At 48.8% G+C, this 26,279-nt stretch overlaps 2 protein-coding genes across 2 annotated transcripts; both read left to right on the top strand.

Annotated features, from left to right (window-relative positions):
* The first annotated feature begins 10,626 nt into the window (after positions 1 to 10,626).
* On the top strand, positions 10,627 to 12,650 carry LOC136054443 (acrosin-like). Its single transcript, XM_065745711.1, has 5 exons — positions 10,627 to 10,748; positions 10,838 to 11,035; positions 11,157 to 11,422; positions 11,687 to 11,847; positions 12,269 to 12,650. The coding sequence occupies exons 1-5, from the start codon at positions 10,627 to 10,629 to the stop codon at positions 12,614 to 12,616; spliced, it is 1,095 nt and encodes a 364-aa protein (XP_065601783.1). The 3' UTR covers positions 12,617 to 12,650.
* Positions 12,651 to 12,976: 326 nt separating this feature from the next.
* Positions 12,977 to 25,901, top strand: LOC136054444 (acrosin-like). The gene is made up of 5 exons (XM_065745712.1): positions 12,977 to 12,992; positions 23,698 to 24,286; positions 24,408 to 24,673; positions 24,938 to 25,098; positions 25,520 to 25,901. Exons 1-5 carry the CDS (start codon positions 12,977 to 12,979, stop codon positions 25,865 to 25,867), a joined length of 1,380 nt encoding a protein of 459 aa, XP_065601784.1. The 3' UTR covers positions 25,868 to 25,901.
* The last annotated feature ends 378 nt before the right edge of the window (positions 25,902 to 26,279 follow it).

The raw sequence follows: 26,279 nt of genomic DNA on the forward strand, positions 1-26,279 counted from the left end.
GGGCAGGGGAGGTGAGGACAGGTAGGTGGTGGGGAATCTGCTGCAGGAGGAACCTGGGGCGAATCCTGCACCCCACAGAGTGGCCACCACATCACACAGGAGCCTCCACAGTCACTTGGTCATGCTTTGTTTTGAGCTCATGTTTTCCGGACTGCCCAGAGTGTGCTGGTGGATGTCCAGCAACCTGAAGCCCGAGCAGGATCTCTGCCACTACACAGAACAAGCCAGAGCATGCACTCTTCATTTGAAGACACGCAGAATGGCACGAAACATATCCAGATATGTGCATGGCACCTCCCCTCCAAACACAGTGGCTGACCCAAACTGAGCAGACATATATCACTAAACGTGGATTGGATATTAACAGTTCACACCAGCAATTACATCCTGATAAACATATCTACTCTTATCCCTTCCTCCAGATATACATGTGCATTGATTTCATGATATTCTCATGTCCCCATGATGTCCCTGTATCCGTGTCCACTTGTTGTCCCCATATCCACACAAAATATCCCCACTGCCCATGTTCCTGTTGTCTTTCCTCTTCCCAGTGTCCCCAGATGCTATGTCCCCATTTCCCCAAGGGATCAGCCCAGCACCTTGGTTCCTCACAGGACTGGAAAGAACTCAGGGATGACTCTTTGGACAAAGCCTTGATATGGGGATGTCACCATCTCTGGGTGAAACTGGGGGACAGAAAAAATGGGGTTTGCTGGGTTCTTGAACTTGGTGGCTTTAGGCTCTGTGCCATTGGGATCCCAGCAGTGAATGCCTGCCCGTAATCCCTGGCTCCTTCCTGTTCCCAGGGCCAGGGCAGGGACCGGCTGAATGCTGTGCTTAGGCTGTGCCAGGGGACTCTGTCAAGGCTGGGGACTTTAGGGATGGTGGGAGGAACCCTGAGAGGATCAATACAGCCCTGGCCTCCTCCATCCTCACCCATCTGCCAGAACACAGAGGAAAATGAATGCAGCCATTCACAGCATGCTCCTGCTCTTCACATCTGTGCACCGTGAGGGCAGCAGAAAACACTGAGATAGTTTTAGTAGAGGGCTGGACTGGATGACCTGCAGAGGTTTCTTCTGACTCCTGAGATTTCTTGATTCTTTGATTTCTGATGTGGTTTGAATGAAAACACAGCGTGCTGGAGGTTACGGTGCTGCTATGCCACATCCATATGAAGAAGTGGTCCTGGTCAAAGCCTGCTCACCCCATGGCCTTGGAGGAATCGCTGGGTTTGTGGCAGTTCCCCCTCTGCCATGGCAGTGCAGTCACAGCTGTTCACAGCAATATCTGAAGATTTTACCTGGCTCTTGAGAGCCAACTGTGATGTGCTAGATGTTGCCCCATGCTCTGTTTTGCCTTTCACACTGTCAGGATAGGCATGAGGAAGGAGGTGAAGATGGAGAAAGGCACAGAGTTATGTGCATTGCAGAAGAGAAGGGTAGCAAACAGCTGCTCCTTCTGCTAAATCTTCATCAAGGATGTCACCGGTTTGTGGGACAGTTTGACCCGGTACCGTGACAATTGAGGCAGGGGACCCACGGGCCCACACCCCAGGGAAGGGGAAGGGGAAAAGGGAAAAAGGAGAAGGGAGATGGGCCTAAGGACAAAACAGCAGCAACGATCTGAGGAGGAAAGCTAATTTACTAAATAAGATATCAGAAAGGAAAATAACACAATATAATATAATGGGAACTGAGGCAAATGAATCAAATAAAATGAGCAAGAGAGAGAGTGTCCGATAAACCGAAGGCCTTACGCTAACGCTGAAGGCAGACGGCTGCAACAAACACCCACTGCCAAGCTCAGTCCTGAAGGGAAGAGAGTCCCGTGACTGCAGACAGTTTTTATCTTTCCCTCTGGGCGGAAATATGTAAAAATGCAAAGCATCGCAAAGTCCTCTGGGGAATGCAGTTCTTCTCTTCTGAGACAGGTACACCCAGAACTATCGATGATCCACAGAGCTGGAGCATTAACTCTTTAACTCCCAATACACCACATGATGTTATGATGTGGAATATCAATAATACAACAGAAATGATAAAACCATAACAAAGGAACAAATCAGACTAGCTTCGTGTTCTCTATCTGATTGCATTATTTGCTTAAAACAATGGCAACAAATGCGGCAGCAAGAACAAAGATTGCATCTTTTAAGCAGATAAGTTAATTAGTGGCCTGGAGCTGGCAGTATGCAAGGATGCCGAGGACTGGATTATTATTAGAAGAACGTTGAGGTCCATCTTGTGTGGGCTGGGGCCCACTCTTGTTTTATTGGCACGGTCATAACTGGCTGTTTTCTGATTGTAGAGATAAATGTGTGATTCTGTGGCCTTCCCTGGGACAAGAAAAGGGAGAAACCAGCATGGGTGGGGACAGCAACCACAACTAAGCAACTGTGTTTCTTTCTTTCTTTTTTTTATCATTCTATAATGATGCATACTGTAATATATAATCCTCTATATGTTTTCCTGCCCAGCAGCAGCATGGTTGTTGTGGCGGTGCAGCTGCTGGCGGAGTTGCGGGCCATACAGTGCTGCAGTAATGGAAATGAGCCTCCTCACAACACTCTCTGTGCGATTCCCCAGCCATGGCTGCAGCTTCTGCACCAAGGCCACTTCATCCAGTCCATATGTGCAGAGGTAGAGCTGAATGTTGCTTCGCCTGCAGAGCATCTCCCACCACCTGTTCTCAGAAGTGTCCCTAAACTCTCCATCCAGCCACGCGAGCAGTGGGCTGAGGTCGAGATATTGTTGGAAAAAGGCAACCCAGACCTCGGGAGGGAAGTTGCTCTCCAGGGCAACAGATGCTGGCTCTTCAGGCCCCTGCTCATCCTGCAGGGCAGAAGCTGAGTGTGCTGCAGGCTGTGGGATGGCATACTCAAGGTAATCATCATCTGACCACACAGAGTACCGGATGGTCCTGATCTTATGCCCGCATACAGCACAGCTGGGTTTCTTCTTGGCCAACCAGAGTGCACAGCCATAGCAGTGCTGATGGAGACACGGGGTCACATAGGCCACATCGTTCTGGTCCTGCCCACAGATGGGGCAGATCCATGGCGATGGCACCTCCATGGCACCGGGCTGCACAGTGGGCTTGGGAGATCGGAGGTCAGGAGGCTGCTCCCCTCACTGGTGCTGCAGCAAAGGCAGAAGGTGTCACAAACTGAAAAAGAGTGAGAGAGAGATAGAGGCCGCGGTCACTCTGTGTCCCCTGGGCAGGCAGCAGTGATGCTCCGGTCCCTGAGCTGCAAACCCTCCCAGCCCCTGCTCCCTGCTGGCCGCCCGGGGGCCGTGTCCTCGCACTGCTCACCTCTGCTGCCGCGAGCAGTTTGCAGGACCCTGGCTGCCTGAGCCATTCAGGGCCAGGGAAACACTGGTGATGCTATGGGCTGGGTGCCCAGAAGTGCTGCTGGCAGCTCCACAGCACAACCCAACAAAGTCCTCATATGGTGCCACCAACTAGCTCGACCAGCTTCCAGACACGAGTCCACGCTGCACTCTACCTGGTGCCCCAATTCATAGGCGAGCGTCATGGAGGTCACAATGGTCTCTCGCTGATGTCACAATCCCTTCCTTGGTTGGTGACCTCACAGTTCATGGCTGCATGTAATTGGGCACCAGTCTGGGCCTATGTCACCCTCCCTCTTTCAGTGTTTTTCTTTGCAACGGTGATAGATTAGGGAAAATAAAAATTGCACATTTACTGTCATGTCCACAACAACCTATCTTCTGGAATCTGTTGACACTTCATGTAACTTAGATGGACATCTTTGTTTTGCCTGTTCATTTTTGGAACAATGTGATGGCAGTCTCTATGTCAGGCTTGCTTTCTATCCCAAGCACTCATATAACAGCAGTCTTGCTCACCAGCTGATTTCATCACAGCAGGTTGTTTGCTCACACTTTCTTGTGCAAATTACTCTATGGACCTTATTTTAGTTGGAGGTTGGACTTGATAACCTCCAGATGTCTCTTCCAGCCCCTGTGATTTAGAAATTCAGTGTGATTCTGCTGTGGACTATGAGAGTATATTTAGAGTGTAAGCTGTGGATAAACAGAATGAGAAAGGAAAGTTGAGAACCAAAGACGCTTCCAGAAGAGAAAGCAAACAAGTTCAAGTAAGCTGTGTGATGGCAGATCTCAACTGGAGGAAGTGTGTGGTTTGGAACAACTCACGACCCTGATTGGATTAGCGCCTGTATGCATAGTTAAGGACTATTTTTGAGAGTATTTTATTGACATGTAAAGGGGGGTGGGAAAGTTACAAGACAAAAAACTTGTGAAAGTATATTAGGGATGTTAAAACCAGTAATAAATGATTTGGATCGTCCACATTTGAGTCCATGTCTCAGACGCTGCTTTCTGCAATACCCCTGCCTCAGATAAGGTGGCAATAACAACATCATATTCACAGAGATGCTGTTAAATCAACATTTTGAAGCACCACTCTGAGAGGAACATTTTTCCAGTTGCCATGCGTGGCATAGAATCATAGAATTCTTACAGTTGTAAGAGACCTTTAACAGTCATCTATTCCATCTCTCCTGCAATGAACAGGGACATCCACAGCTTAATCAGGTTGCCCAGGATCTGATCCAGCCTCTCCTTGAAAATCACCTGCAACAACAGGACCTTCTGGGCAATATTCCTCCTCCTCCTCCCCTGTGCTGGCAGATTTTACCTTCTGGCAACAAGGGAAGAAGCTTCCCCATAGCACAGAGATCAGTCCAAGTCCAAACCTGCCCTGATCTGGCAGACCAACTGCGTTACATGCACAGATTTTATTACAGAACAGGAATATTGGATTTGCAGTAGTGTTTTTCTGCAGTCAGAGCCTGTCCCACTTGCTCTGACATTCCCAGCATCTCTGCAATAACTCAGATTTATCTGCCCTCTCTCTGGGGCTGTGTTTATCAGCTGATATTTGAAGGTGTTCCCATTAGGGATGCTCCTAGTAGGTGAGCAGAGTGAGCTGGGGGGGTTGCAGAGCCTCCAGCTCCAGCCCTGTGTGCCACTGCTGGGCTGACCCTGAGCAATCCAATATATTTTTTCATTGTATGTCAAATGCAGATGATGCTGCTTCCATCATGTCCCTTGGTCTTAAGAGATTTGGGAATGAAAAATGTGATATAAGAAGAGCTTTTTCCTCCAGTGCCTCCCCTTTTAAATAGTCCCTGAAAGCGTACCTGTTCCCCGCTAAACCTAACACAATTTTAATTTGATTTGTGTGTGTGTCAGTTCTTGCCTGATACTCTTGTTCACTGGAAAGTCTAGGGAAGTACCTTAAATTATTCATAAATAATTGAAGTTTAGGGCCTGGAATGTGAGGAATCACACCGCAGCTGAGCGAGTCCGGTCCAGCAGCGTCGCCCGACTGAACTACGGAGAGATTGTTTCACGCGTGCCCGCACCGTTGTGCAGGACAAGGTGAGCAGTCAGGAACCATGGAGAGTTCACTAACGAAGGAGCAACAAGTAAATCTTGAAGTATTATGGTTAGTTTTAAAGTTCCAGGATCAGCCTGAATCTGTTTCAGAAATAGCTACTTTTCTTAAACGGATAATCAAAAATATCCGTGAATTTCTGACAACTGGGTTCTCTCTTGCTGGAGAGCTTTGGGACAAAATTGGCAAGAAACCCTGGGAGGCTTCTATTACTAAAGACAGAATGGCTGCCAAACTTCTACCTGCTTGGTACTGAATCATGAGAACAGCTTCTCTACAGTAAAGACAACTGCAAATCATCCAGATGGTTGTCACAGCAGATAAGCAGAAATAGAGGCAAGTAGTTTTTTGGGTACACCGCAAAGGACATGGCAACAAAGGTGCTACTCCCTGTTGATTTATCTGTTGGGCCAGATGTGTTACACAAACAGAGAACAAAATTCAGGAATGGGGGTGGGCATAAACCGAACTAATAAGCTTGTCAATAAGAAAGCAGGATGGACATCCTGTTGTCCCAGCAAGATAACCAAACAATGTCTCTCTTCAGGAATGATGAGGAGCTCTCCCCCTTCAAGGCTGGAAAATTTACAGCAAAATTAACCCTTAGGTTTAATCTCCTTGATAACCAGAGTTTGGAATGTGATGAATATGCATGTGCTATACCTATGAATATGTATTTGTTTCTCTCTTTGGTGTGCATGTTTGGTGGAGAGATCCCCCATGCACCCAGAGCTGTAATAAAGGGAATAACTGCTTGACATATTTCACTGCTGTGTCAAGTTACTTTGTTGGATTTCTCGGCATTAGTGCCAAATCATGGAAGGGCTTAAACAAATTCGACAAAGAAGAATTTCTTCCAGCTATTCCCTATCTCCCTCACTCACACAGTATTTGATTTACACTGCAGAACTCTAATTTTTTAAGTTCACTGAGATATTCAGATGCAAAGTCCAGTTGAAGCACAGACTTTGTCTCTTGCCACAAGATTCAGTGTGACTCAGTCTATGTTCCCATGCACAGGAAGGACAAACAGGTCTGGTGTTTCTTGAGGTCAAAAGCTTTCCTAGTGATGGGCACTGATTGTTCCCCCTATTTAGAGCTCTTAACAAAGAAGTCAGCAATGAAATAACGAGAGTAAAGGTCATGCAGACAGAAGCACTCGGGTTCCTAGCCTCACAAAAAAGAAGCCTGAGCTTCCACTGTGACCAATACGAATGTTGGTGCCTATGCAGCAACCAGGACCTGGACACACCTGACCCACATGCTGTGATTGTTAAAATGTCGCAGTTTCAAATTTGTCTACAAAGGAGGAAAAAAAAGCATCTCCAGGAGTCTGCTCAGAGGTTTTGTTCAACACTCGGTTCCCCTGGAGGCATTCGTCTTATTCATCAATCAGAGAGAAAGAACTGGAACAATAAAACCTCCAAAAAATGGCCAAAATAGGTAGTCATGAGTCGGGGCCTTATCTAAGTCACCTTGTGTACCAGCTGCGATGGCAGAACCTCCCTCACTTCCCACTAGTCACCACAGTACCTGCTTCTAGTCCAAGGTGCTCACCGCAGGGAGGCATCTCTCCACTGATCCAGGTGGATGCTTCACTCAGATTTGAAGCTTCATACCCATGTAAACTGGGTTTAAGAGTGGAAAATTTCTTTTGCCTATTCTTTGGGTGGTACAAAAATCTAAAATTCCTATAGCCCTGCTTCATTGTGCCGAGTCAAAGAAGGATATTGTCCTTTTAATGTCTTGAAGTCTCTGTTTTCTCGTAATGTCAAATGCAATTTTTATTTATTTATTTTTTTAAACACTACACCAGAAGTTTCCCAGCTGAGAAAACAGGCTGGTGAAAAATGGTTTCTGAAAACAAAATAAACCACGCAAAAAGCTGTTCAGGGTGTGTGTATGAAATGAACATCTGGATTTGGCTTGTTAAACTGCCTTTTTTTTCCCCTCTCTTCCCCCCTCTTTTTCCTTTCTCTCACAGCTGTTGAAAAGAGTCCTAAGGGCTGCCCCGCAGCTCAGGCTCCCCAAGGCCCATCCCACCTGGCCTTGAACACACCAAGGGATGGGGCACCACAGCTCCAGGCCGCAGTGCCAGGGCCTCACCGCCCTCTGGGGAAATCATTTCCTCCTCACATCTAACCTAAATCTCTCCTCTTTTAGTTTAAAGCCATTCCCCCTTCTTCCATTGCTATCTGCCCGTGCAAAAAGTCACTCTCCCACCTCAGGTACTGGAAGGCCACAGCACATCTCCCCAGAACCTTCCCTTCTCCAGGCTGAACAAGCCTGACTCACAGCCTCTCTTCATAGGAGAGGTACAAGAAGCAGTTCAGATAAACAAGCATTAAAATGAAAGAGAGTGGTCAAGTGCATGCTGAAGGGCTTCACAGCTTCCCAGGAGTCTGAAGCCACAAAGCTGAAATTCGGCCTAGCGCTGACAAAGCCGGGGTCACAACAGTAGGCCGCACAAGAGGAGGCCGCACGCTCGTGTTGAAGGTATGCAGATGCAGTTAAGTGCTTTTGTTTTCACAGTTAAACATGCAGCCTCCATCTGCATAAACAAGGAGAAGAGCAAGCTGAAAATACAGTGAAGAGAGCTGAGCAGGTCTTGGCTGCAGAGCAAAGAAACTCAGTGGGATTAGGGCTCCAACTCGGCACGTAAAGTCTTTTCTCAGACTTCGAATTTCATTCATTTTCAGAGGTCGAGTAACATCGGTAACAATTTCTCTTTCATCTCCTACTCTATCAGGACTCCTTGCCCTTCTAGGCGTTGGTGACCGTGATCTTGTTGGGTGACTCTGCCCTCCTACTGGAAAATCTAGAGTTCTGAACCACTCCTCTGGACCTCCTTTCTCCTCTTCTCTTGCAGTGTCTGATTCCTCTACTTTCTCTTCTTCTCTTTCAGAGTCTGCTTCTTCCACTCTCAGCTCCTCCTCTTTCTTCTCTTCTAAGGGAGTTGAGACTTTTTTCATTTTCCGTCCTCTTACAGGGGCAACTGACATCAATTCTGGTGTCACCTGTGGTTGATCATATTGGTTAGTATTAATGATCATTCTCTCTAGTTCGGCTCGAAATTCATCTCGCTGAGCTATGAGGGAATTTAGTTCACCTTGGAGCTTGTCTTGTTGAGCCCGAACATGGGTCAGTTCATTTTCGTAATGGAATAATGTACTGTTATAAATAGATTCAACGGACTAGGAATCAAAAATTCAACTATTGAATTTTATTAATCAAATTGAGCAAAGAGCAAAGAGGCAATGCAGCGCTGGGCGACAGGGGACTCTGTGTTCCACCGACTGTCGCAACAATTGAACCAATACCCGATCCTTTTATACAGTCCATCTTCCGTATACGTGTCCTTTTCACTTCCTCATTGTGGTGTACTCTGCGCATGATCCAGTTGTTGCTAGGGGGTCTTCTTCTGCCTCCCGGTGGTCCTATGGGTTGAAGTAAGTAGTCTTCCTCCATATCTTCCTCTTGACCCTTTCTGGTGGTTTTTCCTTTTATGGTATGTTATTCATATGAACAAATCTCATTGGTTAATTGCATAATCACTAGTCCTTGAGCGTGTTTAGGCTAGCTCCCGGTTTTGTGCAAGTTTTGTGTTTTCGCAAGCTAAGCTTCCTTATAGTAGTGTCTATCCTTTGTGGCCTTTTTGATTGCTTAAGCGGAATGTTCATCTACGTTACATGCTAAATCACAAACTACAGTTACTTATTTACAGGTTCCTTCCCTCTTACCACAAACAAAAAGATTACTTTCTCACAGTACCTTGGCAGGAAAGATACTCAGCTTTGAGGTGTTTTTGGTCAGATTGGACTGGAGAGTCTGACTGTCAGCTAAAAGACTCTCTTTCTGGATCAGGAGATTGTCCCTTTCGGCTCGGAGACTTTTTTCCTTTTTTTTTTCTTTACTAAAACTAGCTGGCAGTACCCAAAAAGTTTACAAATATCCCAGGACAACTGGCAGTACGCCCAGACTTCAAGGTCGTGTTTTGCCGTACAGCACCTGCAGTACAGATAGGCCTGCTAACGAGAGACAGAGATTCACTCTAAAAGTATGTCTCTGCCCGGCTAAGGCAGCTGGTATCGCCCCACGTTGGGCGCCAAAAAATGTCAACGGTTTACAGGCAGGTTCGGCCCGGTTCCGTGACGATTGGTGCGGGGGACCCACGGACCCACGCCCTAGGAAAGGGGAAGGAGGAAAGGGAAAAGAGAGATGGGCCTAGGAACAAAACAGCGGCAACAATCTGAGGAGGAAAGCTAATTTACTAAATAAGATATCGGAAAGCAAAATAACACAATATAATACAATATAATTGGAATTAAAGCTAATAAATCAAATAAAATGAGCGAGAGAGTGTCCGATAAACCGAAGGCCTTACGCTAGCGCTGAAGGCGGACGGCAGCAAGCACCCACTGCTGAGTCGATCCCAAAGGAAAGAGAGTGTCCCGTGACCGCAGACAGTTTTTATCTTTCCCTCTGAGCGTAAACACGTAAGAACGCAAAGCATCGCAAAGTCCTCTGGGGAATGGAGTTCTTCTTCCCTTCTGAGACAGGCGTACCTGGAACTATCGATGATCCACGGAGCTGAAGCATTAACTCTTTAACTCTAAATGCACTACATGATGTTTTGATGTGGAATACCAGTACCAAAAATCATAAAACCATGACATTATGTCTTTACAAGACTAGTTCAGCATGTGCCAACTCCAGGCACACTCAAGTTTTTAATGTAGATTGGCTCCAGTTTTGATTTAGCACTGGGTTATTTTGATCCTTTGGCTCATCTCTAATAACAAAAAGAAGCAAAACACTTCTTGCCCAATGAGACTTCTCCTTTCATGGTGATGCTAATCAGGACTGACCTTGTAATTCCAGTCTCAACAGAGCTCACGGAAGCACACAGGATGGCAGCACAAGAGTTAACCTGATTTTAAATTGGCACTGCACTCCTTTAGTCTCAGCACTAACAGAGAGCTGGGCTGACCCCAGCTAAGCTTACAGATACCTTCAAGTACCTCAGCTGCACTACTGCAGGCAAAGAAAAAGTCCTTCTTCATCCAGGTCCCGCCCGGACCCCCCCGCGCAGCCCCCGGCGGTGGCACAGCCCTCGGAACCGGCGGCTCTGTGAGGTCGGCACCGACGGCAACGGGCACACTGCGGCCGCAGTCGATGGCGACGAAGCTGGGCGCGATGAGCTGCTGCTCTTTTCCGGGAGTGACGGCGCTGCTGCTGCTCCTCCTCGTGCCGCTGGCCGCGTGCTGGCCCATGCACGGCTCCTGGAGTGTCTGCGAGTGAGTGGCCCCCAGACAGCGGCTCACGTGCAGCGTGAGCGGGGCGAGGGAGCAGCCGGCAGCGGCACTCACCGTCTTTCTCATTGCAGCACTTGCGGGCTCCGGCCCATGGCCTCCTGGTCTGGGGGAACGCGCATCGTGGGCGGCACGGACGCCCCGCGTGGGGCGTGGCCGTGGATTGTCAGCCTGCAGACTACCTGGCTTGCGGGCACGGGACACGTATGCGGAGGGTCCCTCATCACCTCGCAGTGGGTCCTCACAGCAGCGCACTGCTTCCAGGACGCGAAGTAAGGGCTGTCCCTTTCCTTGAAGTTCAGCCAGAGGTTGGGTGTTCCTGGGTGCACCCCTCCTGGGTGCTGCAGGACGTGGCCGTGTTCCCACTGACCCCTTCCTCCATCCTTCCTCCAGTCCCTACACACCGTGGCACGTGGTGATCGGTGCCAGCGATTTGACTCGCCTGGGCCCCGAAGCTGTAGTGCGCAACGTGAAGCGGATCATAATGCACGAGTATTACCACAGTGGCACCATGGCCAACGACATCGCCTTGCTGGAACTGGACCAACCTGTCCTCTGCAGCTCCTACATCCAGCTCGCCTGCGTGCCTGACGCCTCGCTGAACGTGGCAGAGCTCTCCGAGTGCTATGTCAGTGGCTGGGGACACGTGGGTCTGAGATGTGAGTATCCAAAATGTGCGACTAAAGCTTGGCGTGCTGCTGAGGCAGGGGGCAGGCGGTACTGATGGCGGCACTGAACCCCAGGGTGACACGCACCACGGTGATGTGTCCGTAGAGAGGGATGGGCCTGACCCATTTCCCAAAGCAGGGAAGGGTCGGTACGTCTCAGGACACAAAGCCAAGACCTAGGGAAGGGGGTTCACCCCCAAACAGGATGAGAACCGGCAAGGAGCTGACGCTGCCAATTGTGCACTTTGCTCTCAGCCCTACAGGAGGAACCTGCCAAATCGCATCACATCCTTCAGGAGGCCAAGGTCCGGCTCATTGACCTCCGACTCTGCAACAGCAGCAACTGGTATGCTGGGGCCATCCATCTCCACAACTTGTGTGCTGGATATCCGCAGGGCGGCATCGACACCTGCCAGGTAGGAGCTGCACACCGACACGCAGCCGTGCTGTGCCTGCAAACCAACCTCCCAGCGCCGGGTGGCAGCACCTCTGGAGCTCACCCCGCTTTCCCATCTGCAGCTCCTCCCCCTGGCTCCCCATGCCTCACGTGCCTAGGACTCTGCCCAGAGAGCTCCCCGGATGCTCTTGGTGCCCTGGAGGTCCAGAGCCAGTCCTGGAACACGCCTCTTGCCTCAGGACAGATCATTGCAAAGAGATGAGGGAGGGAGAGCTACTTTCCATGCCTGCAACCCCTTCCCAGAAACTTTTATAGGCTCTAGCACCCAAGCCAAGCTTTGCTGTGCACTGAATGTGGCTCTAGGGAGTGTTGTGAGAAAGCCAGCTGTGCAGCTGATGTGGCCCCCCAGTAACACCTTGGCCTTCTCTCCTCCTCTGCAGGGCGATAGTGGTGGTCCTCTGATGTGCAGGGATAAAAGAGCCAACTACTTCTGGCTCGTTGGCGTGACCAGCTGGGGGAGGGGCTGCGGGAGAATGCAACAGCCTGGAGTCTATACCTCCACTCAGCACTTCCGGCACTGGATCCTGGTGCAGATGGGACTGCTGACAGCAGAAGTGCGCACTACAGCACCACCTCCAGTGCATACGTCAACCCCGTACCAGTGGCCAACGCAGTCCAGCCCCTTTAGAGCATGTCCTTTTCCAGCCCAGAAAGTCTGGGATTTCATCAGTCGGCTCCAGGAACTGCTGCTTTGGTTCAGAGAAAGCAAGGCTGAAATATCCACGTGACCCACAGCAGGCTGCGGTGTAGCAGGACCCCTTTCTTCCCTGTGAATGCCCAAGTGCTGTCTGTCCTACCTTCTCTCTTCTGATTTCACCCAAATGTTGATGTTTACTCCACTGTAGAAATAAAGTTTCTCATTTTCACAGCAACCCGTGTCCCTGCTCAGTTTAATCTCCTCTGCCAGGCAAAGGCTTCCCTACCTGGCACCTGCAAAAGGAGGCTGGCACGTACACAGAGCGTACGTGCGTGGTCCCTGACCCTGTGTCCCCAGGCCGTGCCCCCCCAGAGCCCCAGCTGTTCTCCTCCCCACAGCGTCCTGGCTGCCATCCCCTGCTGTGGCCAGGCACTGTGGGGCAAGCGCTGCAATGCCCTGTGAGCAAAGTAGGCGCCTCCTGCTGCAGCATCAGCCCTGAATAACTGATGGCAGTGAGCACAGCAGAAGCAGCGGTCCCAGCATCCCCCCCCTGCCCCGTGCCAGGGGCCAGGCCTTTAGGAGACACAGGGCAAGGCACGCAGGAAGGCCTGGGGCTATGCACGCAGCCTCAACTGCTAGGGACAGGGAGTGATGGAAAGCAGAGCTCCTGAGCACACCAGAAGGAGGCTTGTAGAAGTGCAATGGGCCTTAGGAAGTGCTGACTGCAGCAGTGACTGCAAAACCCAGAACGGACTGACCATTCTGCACAGGGCAAACAGGAATCACCATTTATCCACGTGAGAACTCCCTGAACAGAACCTCGGCCACTTTCAGCCCTGCTTTGTCCTTGGGCTGGAAGTCCTCTTCTCTGCCTGCTGCAGGGTTAACCCTGGCCCACCAGCAGCGTCTCTGTGCTCGTGCACCACCTCTGGCCTTGATTTAATCTCACCTTGGATACACAAAACCGATGGTGCATGTTGGGACACCGGAGCCCGAATCCTTCAGTGCCTGCCTTGGCAGCCGCCTCCAGTTCTCCAAGGCAAACACAGCCATCTTCCCATGTGCAGAATTCCCACCACAGAACTGCTGCTGCTCTTCACACTGGCTCAGCGAGCTCCCACATTACACTGAGCTGGGAGGAAGTGTCCTAAGGGCAGGACAGGCTGGATTGATGGGCTGAGGCCAACTGGAGGAGGCTCAATAAGACCAGGTGAGCAGAGGCACAGACCCGCGTGTGGGAATACAAGAAAGTGTACTTAGAGCAGAAGTTGTGGAACAGCATAAATAGCATGAGAAAGGAAGGCTGAGAACCAAGGATACTTCCAGATGAAAAGAAAAACAAGTTCAAGTAAGCTGTGGGATGGCAGATCCTAATTGAAGGAAGAGTGCGTGGCTTGGAATGACTCATGGAGCTGACCCTCAGCAGAGAGTCTGCAAAACTATTATGATATCAAAATCAAAAGTTACCTCCTCCGAGATGTGTTTTGCAGAGCTGCTAACTGACGGGAGTGTTTTTAGATCTGTTTTTCTCGAGGCTCTCTGCCAATGATTGTGCGCTGTTTTCTGTACGCCCCTGTCTCAAACACTACAAGAATAAGGCTGCCTGGGTAACAAAAGGAGCACGGTTTAACCATACTGGTGTAGGTCATGACTCTGGCCATTCCCTCCAACAACATTTCTCTCTATAAAATTGATAAGGACGGAGACTCTGACAAGCTAATAGTCAGTCCTAGACCACAAACAGATTTTAGACTAAGTTCTCATTGCCTTGGAAAGGAAGGAATGGGAAGCCTAAACCCTGGGGAGCTTTAGATTTCCACTGGGGATAAGAGCATTGCATATTTTCTATGGCAATCTCAAGGCCATGCACTTTGAAATCATCACTTACTATACATTTATCTTAAAAAACAAAATAAAACTAAAAGTCTGAACAACAAAAACCCATTTTTGGATTCTACTGGAAGCTTTTTTTACAGCTCTTCTGAGCTCTGTGCTGTTAGACGTGGTAACTTGCGGTCAGAATACAACCATGAAACTAATAAAATGTTTATAAATGCTTTCAGACAGTACAAAAGCAGCATTTTCTCTGAAATAGATTAAGTGCATGCTGATATTGACATTTTTTCAGAAGTCTATATAGTTCATATGTGGCTTCTCTATTAAGTCCCTCCTTGCTGGGATTTTCAGCGTTCTTGCTTCTCACTGCACCCCTGTAAGATCAGCCAGAGTAATACTTCCCATTGGTACACGTTACTTTTATAGCCAGAAATGAAAATAGACCTTAAAGTATAGAAGTTGAGATGGTTTAATATAACATCTTTCTCCAGGAGCTCATGACACAGGCTTTCTCCCAAGAGATTATCTTTTACTCAACGAGGAAAATAAAAGGGTGTCCTGCATCAGATAAGACATGCTGAGATGGAAGACTTTCCTCTCCAGTTGAAGTAACACATGTGTTAAGAAGAGTCTGGCTGAGTATTTTGGATCTGAGAACTCAGTATAGGTTTATGCAGGCAAATATAAGGTCATATACAGTGGGAAAAGGGTGAAAAAATATTTTTATCTTAAATTCTGGTCTAGAAGTTTCATGTAAAGGACTCATTTTAAGGCGTTTGGAAGCTGGGACTGCAGCAGACTGGTGACTTAGTGAGAGCGTCAATCGTTACTTTTTTGTGCTATATATATTATCCACAGCACGTGGACAGGGTTTCAGCTTTCATAACCCTATCTGAAGTGTGCGACCCTCTCCCTTTCCCCAGGGTACCTGCATGCTGATTGACCCCATGCCTGAAACCTAAGCAGTTCTGTAGAGAAACATTGCTCTTGCTTATTCCTGTGATGATGATGAGCAGAGCAAAACACATAACTCTATTAAACAAAAAAAAATCTGGGTCTCTAACAATTGCTCATCTGAGGGCAAGCAAGTTCCTGGCAGGAGTGTGTGTGCACATACGTACTTTGAGGTTTTTGTCTATATTGCAGACCAGGTCTTGAGTGCCCTGTCAATTAAAGGCAGCAATTCAAAGTGATTCGCCGCAGATTACGCCAACCTGTCTCTTGATGGAGCTTGCTCTGGTCCTGTGCCTGCAGGTGCTGCGCAGACTGCCGAGCCTGGAGCAAGCCTGCAGTTATGCTGTCAGCCTCGCTTAGGTCTAATGCTTTATGACAACTGTCTACCTGTAATGTGATAATGGGCTGAAAACCTCTGCAAAATTGATAGGGTCTCTTGAAAGAAGGAGAAACTTCAGATGTGGCAGGCCTGACTCTTTCTTCCTCAAGGTTTGCTTGAGCTGCAGGAAGATCTAGTTCTCCTTGTGCCCCACCTGGAGGGGTGGCTGTGTAAGTGTCTGTGGAGCTACAGGCCTCCAACCCTCTCCAAGTGCAGGGGAGTCAACCTGTTGCATTTTTGGGTGCTTAAGATCTGCAGTTACCTCTGAAACCTAAGACGGTCTTGGCTTCTACCTTTTAGGGCTTCCAGTGATCTCCCTCCATAATCTTGATGTTCTGGATAAAATCATCTTTTACCTTCAAGATGTTTCTGGAGTTTATACAATAACTTGGTTATGTTTAATCCCCAAAATATTTCTCATTGGCTAGAATGTGTAGCCAGTAGCACTCTTAAAGAGATAATACTGGGCATCACGTAACGCAGCGGGCGTTGAAGGGGCCAGATTCCTGCCCACCTTTTGGTGTTATCATCCAGGAATAACTTCAGTGCCTGTGGACGGTGCTCTCAAGATCAGAGTCCCCTCTGGAGAAAACAGAGGTGTTTACACAGAGCAGAGCTGTCCTGACAGCCATGTGATAATTGCTGAGGCCTGAGGCTGCAGCGTATCCCTTCCCTTCCACTTCTCATCCTCCTGGGCATAGGTCCTTGTGGTAGCTCTGACCCCCACACTGCTTGCTGTCACATCTGTGGGCTTATCTTGCTTCCTAAAGAGCCCATAAACTGATTAGCTCTGGGTAAATGATCCCTGGGCTGTCTTTAGAGTAATTAAAACCAAAAGGCAAACAGTTACTCTGGTCTGTTGGCAGCCTATCAACAAAACTTGTGTCTTGAAATGTGTGTTCAATTTCTGTTATTAAAAGGCACAGAGCCATATGTGAAACATAATCACACATCTTTGTGAAATTAGCAGAACTATTTGAACAACCACTTTGTCTCTATCAAAACAGAACCTTGTTATTATTGTTTTTTCATACTGTGTAGGAAGGCGAGAGAGCCTTGGGAGAGCAGGAGGGCTGAGACAGAGAATCCGACTTCTGTAGGCCTGACTGTATCTGTCTGCTGTGATCAGGATGCTGCCTGAGAAGTCCAGGCAGTGCTGGTCATAAACCAGGAAGCAGGGGGAAGAGACTTGTGCCTTATGTTGCCTCAAGTCCCGAGCTAGAGAAGGCTACCTGGATTTCCTTTAACCTCTTGCTCAATTGTCAAATCCAGTTCCTGTTAGAGTGAATGGAAGCAAAAAACAAAAACAAAACAAGACAGAAAAAACACCCAAAAAATAAAGCCAGTTCTGAGTGTGCTTTGAAATTCCTACTGCTTATTGTTAGGAGCATGCATTAGAAAGGTTATGTCACTCCTGGCTGTGTATGAACTTTCAAAATAGCCTTAGACTTCTTTTAAAATAAATAAACAAATCTAGCCCACAGTTTCTTGAACCTGAACCTGTTTCCTCTGAAAACGGCACTAAAATCAAGGGCAGGATTTCCTGGAGGGAGGTGAATAACAAAGAGAATCTGTTTTTGATATGAAGCAACCAAGAACTGTAGGTAAATTCAATATGCGACCTACAACGGGGCTGAAGGAAAGCATGGTGTCTTTTGTCCTTTAGTGGACACTTTAAAAAGAGTGAAGAAAGAAAAATCAAGCATTGACTTGTTTGGCCATGCATTTAGCAACTGACACTAGCGTGCCAGTCTGTGGGCCAAGTGCTGGCTTTGCATGGCATGCCAAGGATTTGTAGCTGGAGTATTCTTTTGAGTACGCGTGTCTGGTTTCAGTGGTGTTGAAGATGAACGAGTTTGTATTTGGAGAAGAAAACTGTCGAAGAAAATGCCATTGCTTCTTGCCATACCTAGTTATCAGCCAAATGGATTGAGATAAGGCAAACAAAACTGGAGAAATGAAATCAGTAGAGTTAGTCTGCTTAGTCAAACTGAACAACAACATCCCTTGATTGTCATAGCTGAACCAGCAAATATAAAAAACCAAAGGCAGCCAACCCTACACTTACAGCCCTCTTGAGGTTTTCACGCTGACAGCCAAGTCGATAACTACAAATGGTCCTCCCACTACTGGTTTGTCTGAGTCTTGCGTTATATTCTGGGATATGATGCATCACTAGCCTCTTGGTCTTGTTTGTTTGGTTTTTTTTTTTTTAATCTGAATAACTACGTTAGGACTGCTTTTCTTGTGCCAAGTATTTCTGCTAGAAAATATTTTGGAGGACTCGCATAATAACAAACATGTGAAGGATTTCTGATATGGAAGAGTCTTGCTTCAGAGTGAGATTAACTTTGTTCAACAACTGCTTAAAGTCTAAACCCATATGTCTCCAGAAGAGCAGTGCCCAGAACTACAGGCTTTTGGTACATTTATAGGAGAAATAAGATAATTAGAAATAGTAATGTTTGATGTGAACTCTGAATACCTGGGCCCAGCTCCCCATTATTAATGTAGAGCAATGGCTTTCATCCTTTTTCTGAAGAGTTGTGGGTCCCAGTTGAAATCTGACATATTTTGCTTTTCTGAGAAGATCGTCCATGGCTCCTTTTAGAAGCAGCTCACAAGTGCCCAAGGTTGTGTGTACCAGAGCTGAAAACCAGGAACAGGGGAAGAGAAGCTGCAGGTATAGACATTCAGCTGTATTTGTGCATTAACAGTTGTTGTATGTAATTTCATTAGTAAATACATATACATGTCGTTGTTTTGTACACAAAGATTCCATCTCTTTTCCTCTGACAACGTTATACAATGCAAATATGGAGAATTTAGGATTTCTGATAGGTCAAAAACGAACCGAACAGAAATGCTTTCAGAGATACTTTCTGAGACCATAGCAAATAGCGCTTGGATCTTACATGGCATAATAATCCACTAAACTGGAAATGCCTCTCTAAACATGATAAATTACCACTGTTAGCAAAAGGTAGACATGTTTTGGGGTAGGACAGAACAATAAACAGCCTGAAAGCTCTTACTCTGTTTTAGCTCCGGGGGCTCAGCAGCCATTACTGGGGACTTTTGCACGTTCTTTTGTATGAAATCAAACTAATGTGCAAAAACACAGATAATTTTTTGGCTTCAGAGAAGGATGTTACTGCACTTGATGCCAGAAGTGCCGATGAGCTGGAACAGAGGAAAGAAAACACTTGATTTTCCCTATTTTTCTCTTCTTTTGCCAACATCTGGAGTACCCCCAAGCTCTGTGCAGCACCATCCTGTTGGCTTTTCGCTATCTTTATTGCCACCAGTGCCACTCACAGAGTTCACCAGCTGTGGTTCATATCGTACAGCTTCTTCTAAGCGAAAGTGCATCAAGATTAAATCACATCAAATTTCTCTTGCTACCTGGCTATGCTGAGTAGGTGTTGGTGTGAGCAAGCGTATCGACCTACTTCTCCCAAGATGAAAATAAGGTTCGTTCAGCTTCAGCTTGAGTTTTGGACTTACAGCTTTTCAAAACGCAGATGTGGACTGATCTCTGTCAGTTTGCATAGTTTTGCTGATAAAATCCCACTATACTAACACAAAGTCCTCTGAGAATTATGTAAAATGAAAAAAAAAAAAAAAAAAAAAAAACAACAAGCTAAATCGACTCTCAAATTCCCATGTAAACTGGGTTTAAGAGTGGAAAATTTCTTTTGCCTATTCTTTGGGTGGTACAAAAATCTAAAATTCCTATAGCCCTGCTTCATTGTGCCGAGTCAAAGAAGGATATTGTCCTTTTAATGTCTTGAAGTCTCTGTTTTCTCGTAATGTCAAATGCAATTTTTATTTATTTATTTTTTTAAACACTACACCAGAAGTTTCCCAGCTGAGAAAACAGGCTGGTGAAAAATGGTTTCTGAAAACAAAATAAACCACGCAAAAAGCTGTTCAGGGTGTGTGTATGAAATGAACATCTGGATTTGGCTTGTTAAACTGCCTCTTTTTTCCCCTCTCTTCCCCCCTCTTTTTCCTTTCTCTCACAGCTGTTGAAAAGAGTCCTAAGGGCTGCCCCCGCAGCTCAGCCTTCACATCCCCTACTAGTCCTTCCCTGTTAGTGAAAAGTAGGTCAAGCAAGGCATCTCCCCTGGTAGGCTCTTGCACCAGCTGTGTCAGGAAGCAATCATCCACACATTCTAGAAATCTCAAGGACTGCTTCCTCAGCGCAGTATTGTATTTCCAGCATATATCAGGGAAGTTGAAGTCCCCCATGAGAACGAGTGCTGGCCATCGTGCAACATCTACGAGTTGTTTATAGAACACCTCGTCTATTTCTTCATCCTGACTAGGTGGTCTATAACAGACCCCCACCACGATGTCACTCCTAAAGACTATCCCCCTGATCCTTATCCATAGACACTCTACTTTGTCATTTCCAACCACTAGCTCTTCAACATCAAAACACTCTCTGATATAGAGAGCTATGCCACCACCCTTTCTTCCCTGTCTATCCCTTCTGAAGAGCTTGTAGCCATCAATCCCAGTATTCCAGTCATGGGAGAGGTCCCATCATGTTTCTGTAATAGCCACAAGGTCATAGTTAGCCTGCCTCACAATGGCTTCAAGCTCCTCTTGTTTATTGCCCATGCTGCGTGCATTGGTATAGATGCACTTCAGCTGAGATATCTGCCTCGCCCCTTTCTCCAGCACAGCCTCCTTAGGCTCTTTACTGGTGAGCCCTGTTTTATCCCCTTCCCCCGTCACAGCTAGTTTAAAGCTCTCTCAATGAGTCCAGCTAGCTCCTGTGCTAGGATTCGTTTCCCCCTTTGGGATAGGTGCGTCCCATCAACAGATAACAGGCCAGGAGCCGAGTAAACTGCCCCATGGTCAAAAAACCCCAAGTGTCTGTCTCTACACCAACCTCTCAGCCAGTGATTCATCACCTGTGTTTTCCTAGCCCATTCTGTGTCCTTCACCGCCCCAGAAGGTATGGAAGCAAACACCACTTGTGCTCCCACCCCTTGAACTAATCGCCCTAATCCCCTGAAATCTCTTTTCATAGTTCGCAGACTTCTCTGAAATATTTCATTGCAGTCTGCCTGAGCTACGAGTAATGGGTAGTAGTCGGTGGGGCATATCAAGTCCGGGAGTCTTCTAGTAATGTCCCTGATCCGAGCCCCAGGGAGACAGCACACTTCCCTGCGGTTTGGGTCTGGTCTGCAAATGGGGCCCTCAGTTCCCTTTAGAAGGGAGCCACCCACTACGATCACCTTCCTTTCTTTCTTAGTAGCAGCAGTCTCAATGCACGGAGGTGACTGCCTTGCCATTGGTGACCTCCTGCGGGAATCTTCCTGCACTTCACCCCTTATCACCTCTTCAACTTCCAATGCTGCAAATCTATTGCTTAGGGGTATCTGGGGACACTGGGGAGGCAGAGGGGGAGATTGCCCACGGTACCGAGCAGGGACTCTCTGCCAGCCCTCCCTATCCCTCAGATATCCCCCTTCTGCCATACGGGGACAGGTCAGGGAGTCCACCACCAACTGTGGGGGATCTCCCTGGTACCTTTCTCTCTGGCACTCTAGGGAGTTACTCCACCAGTCAATCTCCCGCTCACAGTCCCTGATGGCCCTCAATCTCTCAACCTCCTCCTTCAATTCAACCACCATGTTAAGCAGATCTTCCACCTGCTCACACCTTGCACAGGAGAACTGCTTAGCACCCTCATCTAGTAGTAGCAGGCTCTGGCACTCCTTGCAACCAGAGACCTGTGTAGCCACACTTCTAGGCAGACCTGCTGTCTGGGTTGCCACAGCCTTCTTAAGGCAAGCCCTCAGTCTAGTAGAGACCATGGCACAAAAAAAAATAAAAACAAAGAAAAGAAAAAAATTGAAAGTAAGTAAATAAATAATAGTTTATAATAATATATATATAGATATGAATTGTAATGTGATATTTCGCTGCCCTCCCTGAGCCCTTCAGGGATATACCCCTTCAGCCCTAATCAGCTGAGGGGTGTGGGCGAGGGCGCTGAAACCCTGGCAACGCCTATGCCTCGTTAACGCCTACCTCGATAACATCTGCGCCTCGTTAACGCTTCGTTAACCTCTCGCGAGAACAGCCGTTGGGACTGGCTGCTCTCACTCGGTTCCCGAGAGACTGGAACCTCCCGAAAACCCACCCTGTACCTCAATCAGCCACTGCAGCTCTGGCTGTGCCGACTTCAAAGCAGTAGATCACGAGGACTGAGCGGTACTTCCGGGTTCTGATCGTTTTAAATCCCCCGCCGTTTCCCTGGCAACGCCTACGCCACGTCAGCCTCTCGCGAGAGAGAGCTGCCGGGGTCTGCCGGGACTGGCTGCTCTCACTCGGTTCCCGAGAGACTGGAACCTCCCGAAAACCCACCCTGTACCTCAATCAGCCACAGCAGCTCCGGCTGTGCCGACTTCAAAGCAGTAGATCACGAGGACGGAGCATATGTATGTACGTTATTCATATGAACAAATCTCATTGGTTAATTGCATAATCACTAGTCCTTGAGCGTGTTTAGGCTAGCTCCCGGTTTTGTGCAAGTTTTGTGTTTTCGCAAGCTAAGCTTCCTTATAGTAGTGTCTATCCTTTGTGGCAAGTGTTTTCGCAAGCTAAGCTTCCTTATAGTAGTGTCTATCCTTTGTGGCCTTTTTGATTGCTTAAGCGGAATGTTCATCTACGTTACATGCTAAATCACAAACTACAGTTACTTATTTACAGGTTCCTTCCCTCTTACCGCAAACAAAAAGATTACTTTCTCACAGTACCTTGGCAGGAAAGATACTCAGCTTTGAGGTGTTTTTGGTCAGATTGGACTGGAGAGTCTGACTGTCAGCTAAAAGACTCTCTTTCTGGATCAGGAGATTGTCCCTTTCAGCTCGGAGACTTTTTTCCTTTTTTTTTTCTTTACTAAAACTAGCTGGCAGTACCCAAAAAGTTTACAAATATCCCAGGACAACTGGCAGTACGCCCAGACTTCAAGGTCGTGTTTTGCCGTACAGCACCTGCAGTACAGATAAGCCTGCTAACGAGAGACAGAGATTCACTCTAAAAGTATGTCTCTGCCCGGCTAAGGCAGCTGGTATCGCCCCACGTTGGGCGCCAAAAAATGTCAACGGTTTACGGGCAGGTTCGGCCCGGTTCCGTGACGATTGGTGCGGGGGACCCACGGACCCACGCCCCAGGAAAGGGGAAGGAGGAAAGGGAAAAGGGAGATGGGCCTAGGAACAAAACAGCGGCAACAATCTGAGGAGGAAAGCTAATTTACTAAATAAGATATCGGAAAGCAAAATAACACAATATAATACAATATAACTGGAATTAAAGCTAATAAATCAAATAAAATGAGCGAGAGAGTGTCCGATAAACCGAAGGCCTTACGCTAGCGCTGAAGGCGGACGGCAGCGAGCACCCACTGCTGAGTCGATCCCAAAGGAAAGAGAGTGTCCCGTGACCGCAGACAGTTTTTATCTTTCCCTCTGAGCGTAAACACGTAAGAATGCAAAGCATCGCAAAGTCCTCTGGGGAATGGAGTTCTTCTTCCCTTCTGAGACAGGCGTACCTGGAACTATCGATGATCCACGGAGCTGAAGCATTAACTCTTTAACTCTAAATGCACTACATGATGTTTTGATGTGGAATACCAGTACCAAAAATCATAAAACCATGACATTATGTCTTTACAAGACTAGTTCAGCATGTGCCAACTCCAGGCACACTCAAGTTTTTAATGTAGATTGGCTCCAGTTTTGATTTAGCACTGGGTTATTTTGATCCTTTGGCTCATCTCTAATAACAAAAAGAAGCAAAACACTTCTTGCCCAATGAGACTTCTCCTTTCATGGTGATGCTAATCAGGACTGACCTTGTAATTCCAGTCTCAACAGAGCTCACGGAAGCACACAGGATGGCAGCACAAGAGTTAACCTGATTTTAAATTGGCACTGCACTCCTTTAGTCTCAGCACTAACAGAGAGCTGGGCTGACCCCAGCTAAGCTTACAGATACCTTCAAGTACCTCAGCTGCACTACTGCAGGCAAAGAAAAAGTCCTTCTTCATCCAGGTCCCGCCCGGACCCCCCCGCGCAGCCCCCGGCGGTGGCACAGCCCTCGGAACCGGCGGCTCTGTGAGGTCGGCACCGACGGCAACGGGCACACTGCGGCCGCAGTCGATGGCGACGAAGCTGGGCGCGATGAGCTGCTGCTCTTTTCCGGGAGTGACGGCGCTGCTGCTGCTCCTCCTCGTGCCGCTGGCCGCGTGCTGGCCCATGCACGGCTCCTGGAGTGTCTGCGAGTGAGTGGCCCCCGGACAGCGGCTCACGTGCAGCGTGAGCGGGGCGAGGGAGCAGCCGGCAGCGGCACTCACCGTCTTTCTCATTGCAGCACTTGCGGGCTCCGGCCCATGGCCTCCTGGTCTGGGGGAACGCGCATCGTGGGCGGCACGGACGCCCCGCGTGGGGCGTGGCCGTGGATTGTCAGCCTGCAGACTACCTGGCTTGCGGGCACGGGACACGTATGCGGAGGGTCCCTCATCACCTCGCAGTGGGTCCTCACAGCAGCGCACTGCTTCCAGGACGCGAAGTAAGGGCTGTCCCTTTCCTTGAAGTTCAGCCAGAGGTTGGGTGTTCCTGGGTGCACCCCTCCTGGGTGCTGCAGGACGTGGCCGTGTTCCCACTGACCCCTTCCTCCATCCTTCCTCCAGTCCCTACACACCGTGGCACGTGGTGATCGGTGCCAGCGATTTGACTCGCCTGGGCCCCGAAGCTGTAGTGCGCAACGTGAAGCGGATCATAATGCACGAGTATTACCACAGTGGCACCATGGCCAACGACATCGCCTTGCTGGAACTGGACCAACCTGTCCTCTGCAGCTCCTACATCCAGCTCGCCTGCGTGCCTGACGCCTCGCTGAACGTGGCAGAGCTCTCCGAGTGCTATGTCAGTGGCTGGGGACACGTGGGTCTGAGATGTGAGTATCCAAAATGTGCGACTAAAGCTTGGCGTGCTGCTGAGGCAGGGGGCAGGCGGTACTGATGGCGGCACTGAACCCCAGGGTGACACGCACCACGGTGATGTGTCCGTAGAGAGGGATGGGCCTGACCCATTTCCCAAAGCAGGGAAGGGTCGGTACGTCTCAGGACACAAAGCCAAGACCTAGGGAAGGGGGTTCACCCCCAAACAGGATGAGAACCGGCAAGGAGCTGACGCTGCCAATTGTGCACTTTGCTCTCAGCCCTACAGGAGGAACCTGCCAAATCGCATCACATCCTTCAGGAGGCCAAGGTCCGGCTCATTGACCTCCGACTCTGCAACAGCAGCAACTGGTATGCTGGGGCCATCCATCTCCACAACTTGTGTGCTGGATATCCGCAGGGCGGCATCGACACCTGCCAGGTAGGAGCTGCACACCGACACGCAGCCGTGCTGTGCCTGCAAACCAACCTCCCAGCGCCGGGTGGCAGCACCTCTGGAGCTCACCCCGCTTTCCCATCTGCAGCTCCTCCCCCTGGCTCCCCATGCCTCACGTGCCTAGGACTCTGCCCAGAGAGCTCCCCGGATGCTCTTGGTGCCCTGGAGGTCCAGAGCCAGTCCTGGAACACGCCTCTTGCCTCAGGACAGATCATTGCAAAGAGATGAGGGAGGGAGAGCTACTTTCCATGCCTGCAACCCCTTCCCAGAAACTTTTATAGGCTCTAGCACCCAAGCCAAGCTTTGCTGTGCACTGAATGTGGCTCTAGGGAGTGTTGTGAGAAAGCCAGCTGTGCAGCTGATGTGGCCCCCCAGTAACACCTTGGCCTTCTCTCCTCCTCTGCAGGGCGATAGTGGTGGTCCTCTGATGTGCAGGGATAAAAGAGCCAACTACTTCTGGCTCGTTGGCGTGACCAGCTGGGGGAGGGGCTGCGGGAGAATGCAACAGCCTGGAGTCTATACCTCCACTCAGCACTTCCGGCACTGGATCCTGGTGCAGATGGGACTGCTGACAGCAGAAGTGCGCACTACAGCACCACCTCCAGTGCATACGTCAACCCCGTACCAGTGGCCAACGCAGTCCAGCCCCTTTAGAGCATGTCCTTTTCCAGCCCAGAAAGTCTGGGATTTCATCAGTCGGCTCCAGGAACTGCTGCTTTGGTTCAGAGAAAGCAAGGCTGAAATATCCACGTGACCCACAGCAGGCTGCGGTGTAGCAGGACCCCTTTCTTCCCTGTGAATGCCCAAGTGCTGTCTGTCCTACCTTCTCTCTTCTGATTTCACCCAAATGTTGATGTTTACTCCACTGTAGAAATAAAGTTTCTCATTTTCACAGCAACCCGTGTCCCTGCTCAGTTTAATCTCCTCTGCCAGGCAAAGGCTTCCCTACCTGGCACCTGCAAAAGGAGGCTGGCACGTACACAGAGCGTACGTGCGTGGTCCCTGACCCTGTGTCCCCAGGCCGTGCCCCCCCAGAGCCCCAGCTGTTCTCCTCCCCGCAGCGTCCTGGCTGCCATCCCCTGCTGTGGCCAGGCACTGTGGGGCAAGCGCTGCAATGCCCTGTGAGCAAAGTAGGCGCCTCCTGCTGCAGCATCAGCCCTGAATAA

This window comes from Cyrtonyx montezumae, unplaced genomic scaffold, assembly GCF_038088225.1.
Source record: "Cyrtonyx montezumae isolate F1298 unplaced genomic scaffold, pur_monq_1.0 scaffold_37, whole genome shotgun sequence".
Lineage (NCBI taxonomy): Eukaryota > Metazoa > Chordata > Aves > Galliformes > Odontophoridae > Cyrtonyx > Cyrtonyx montezumae.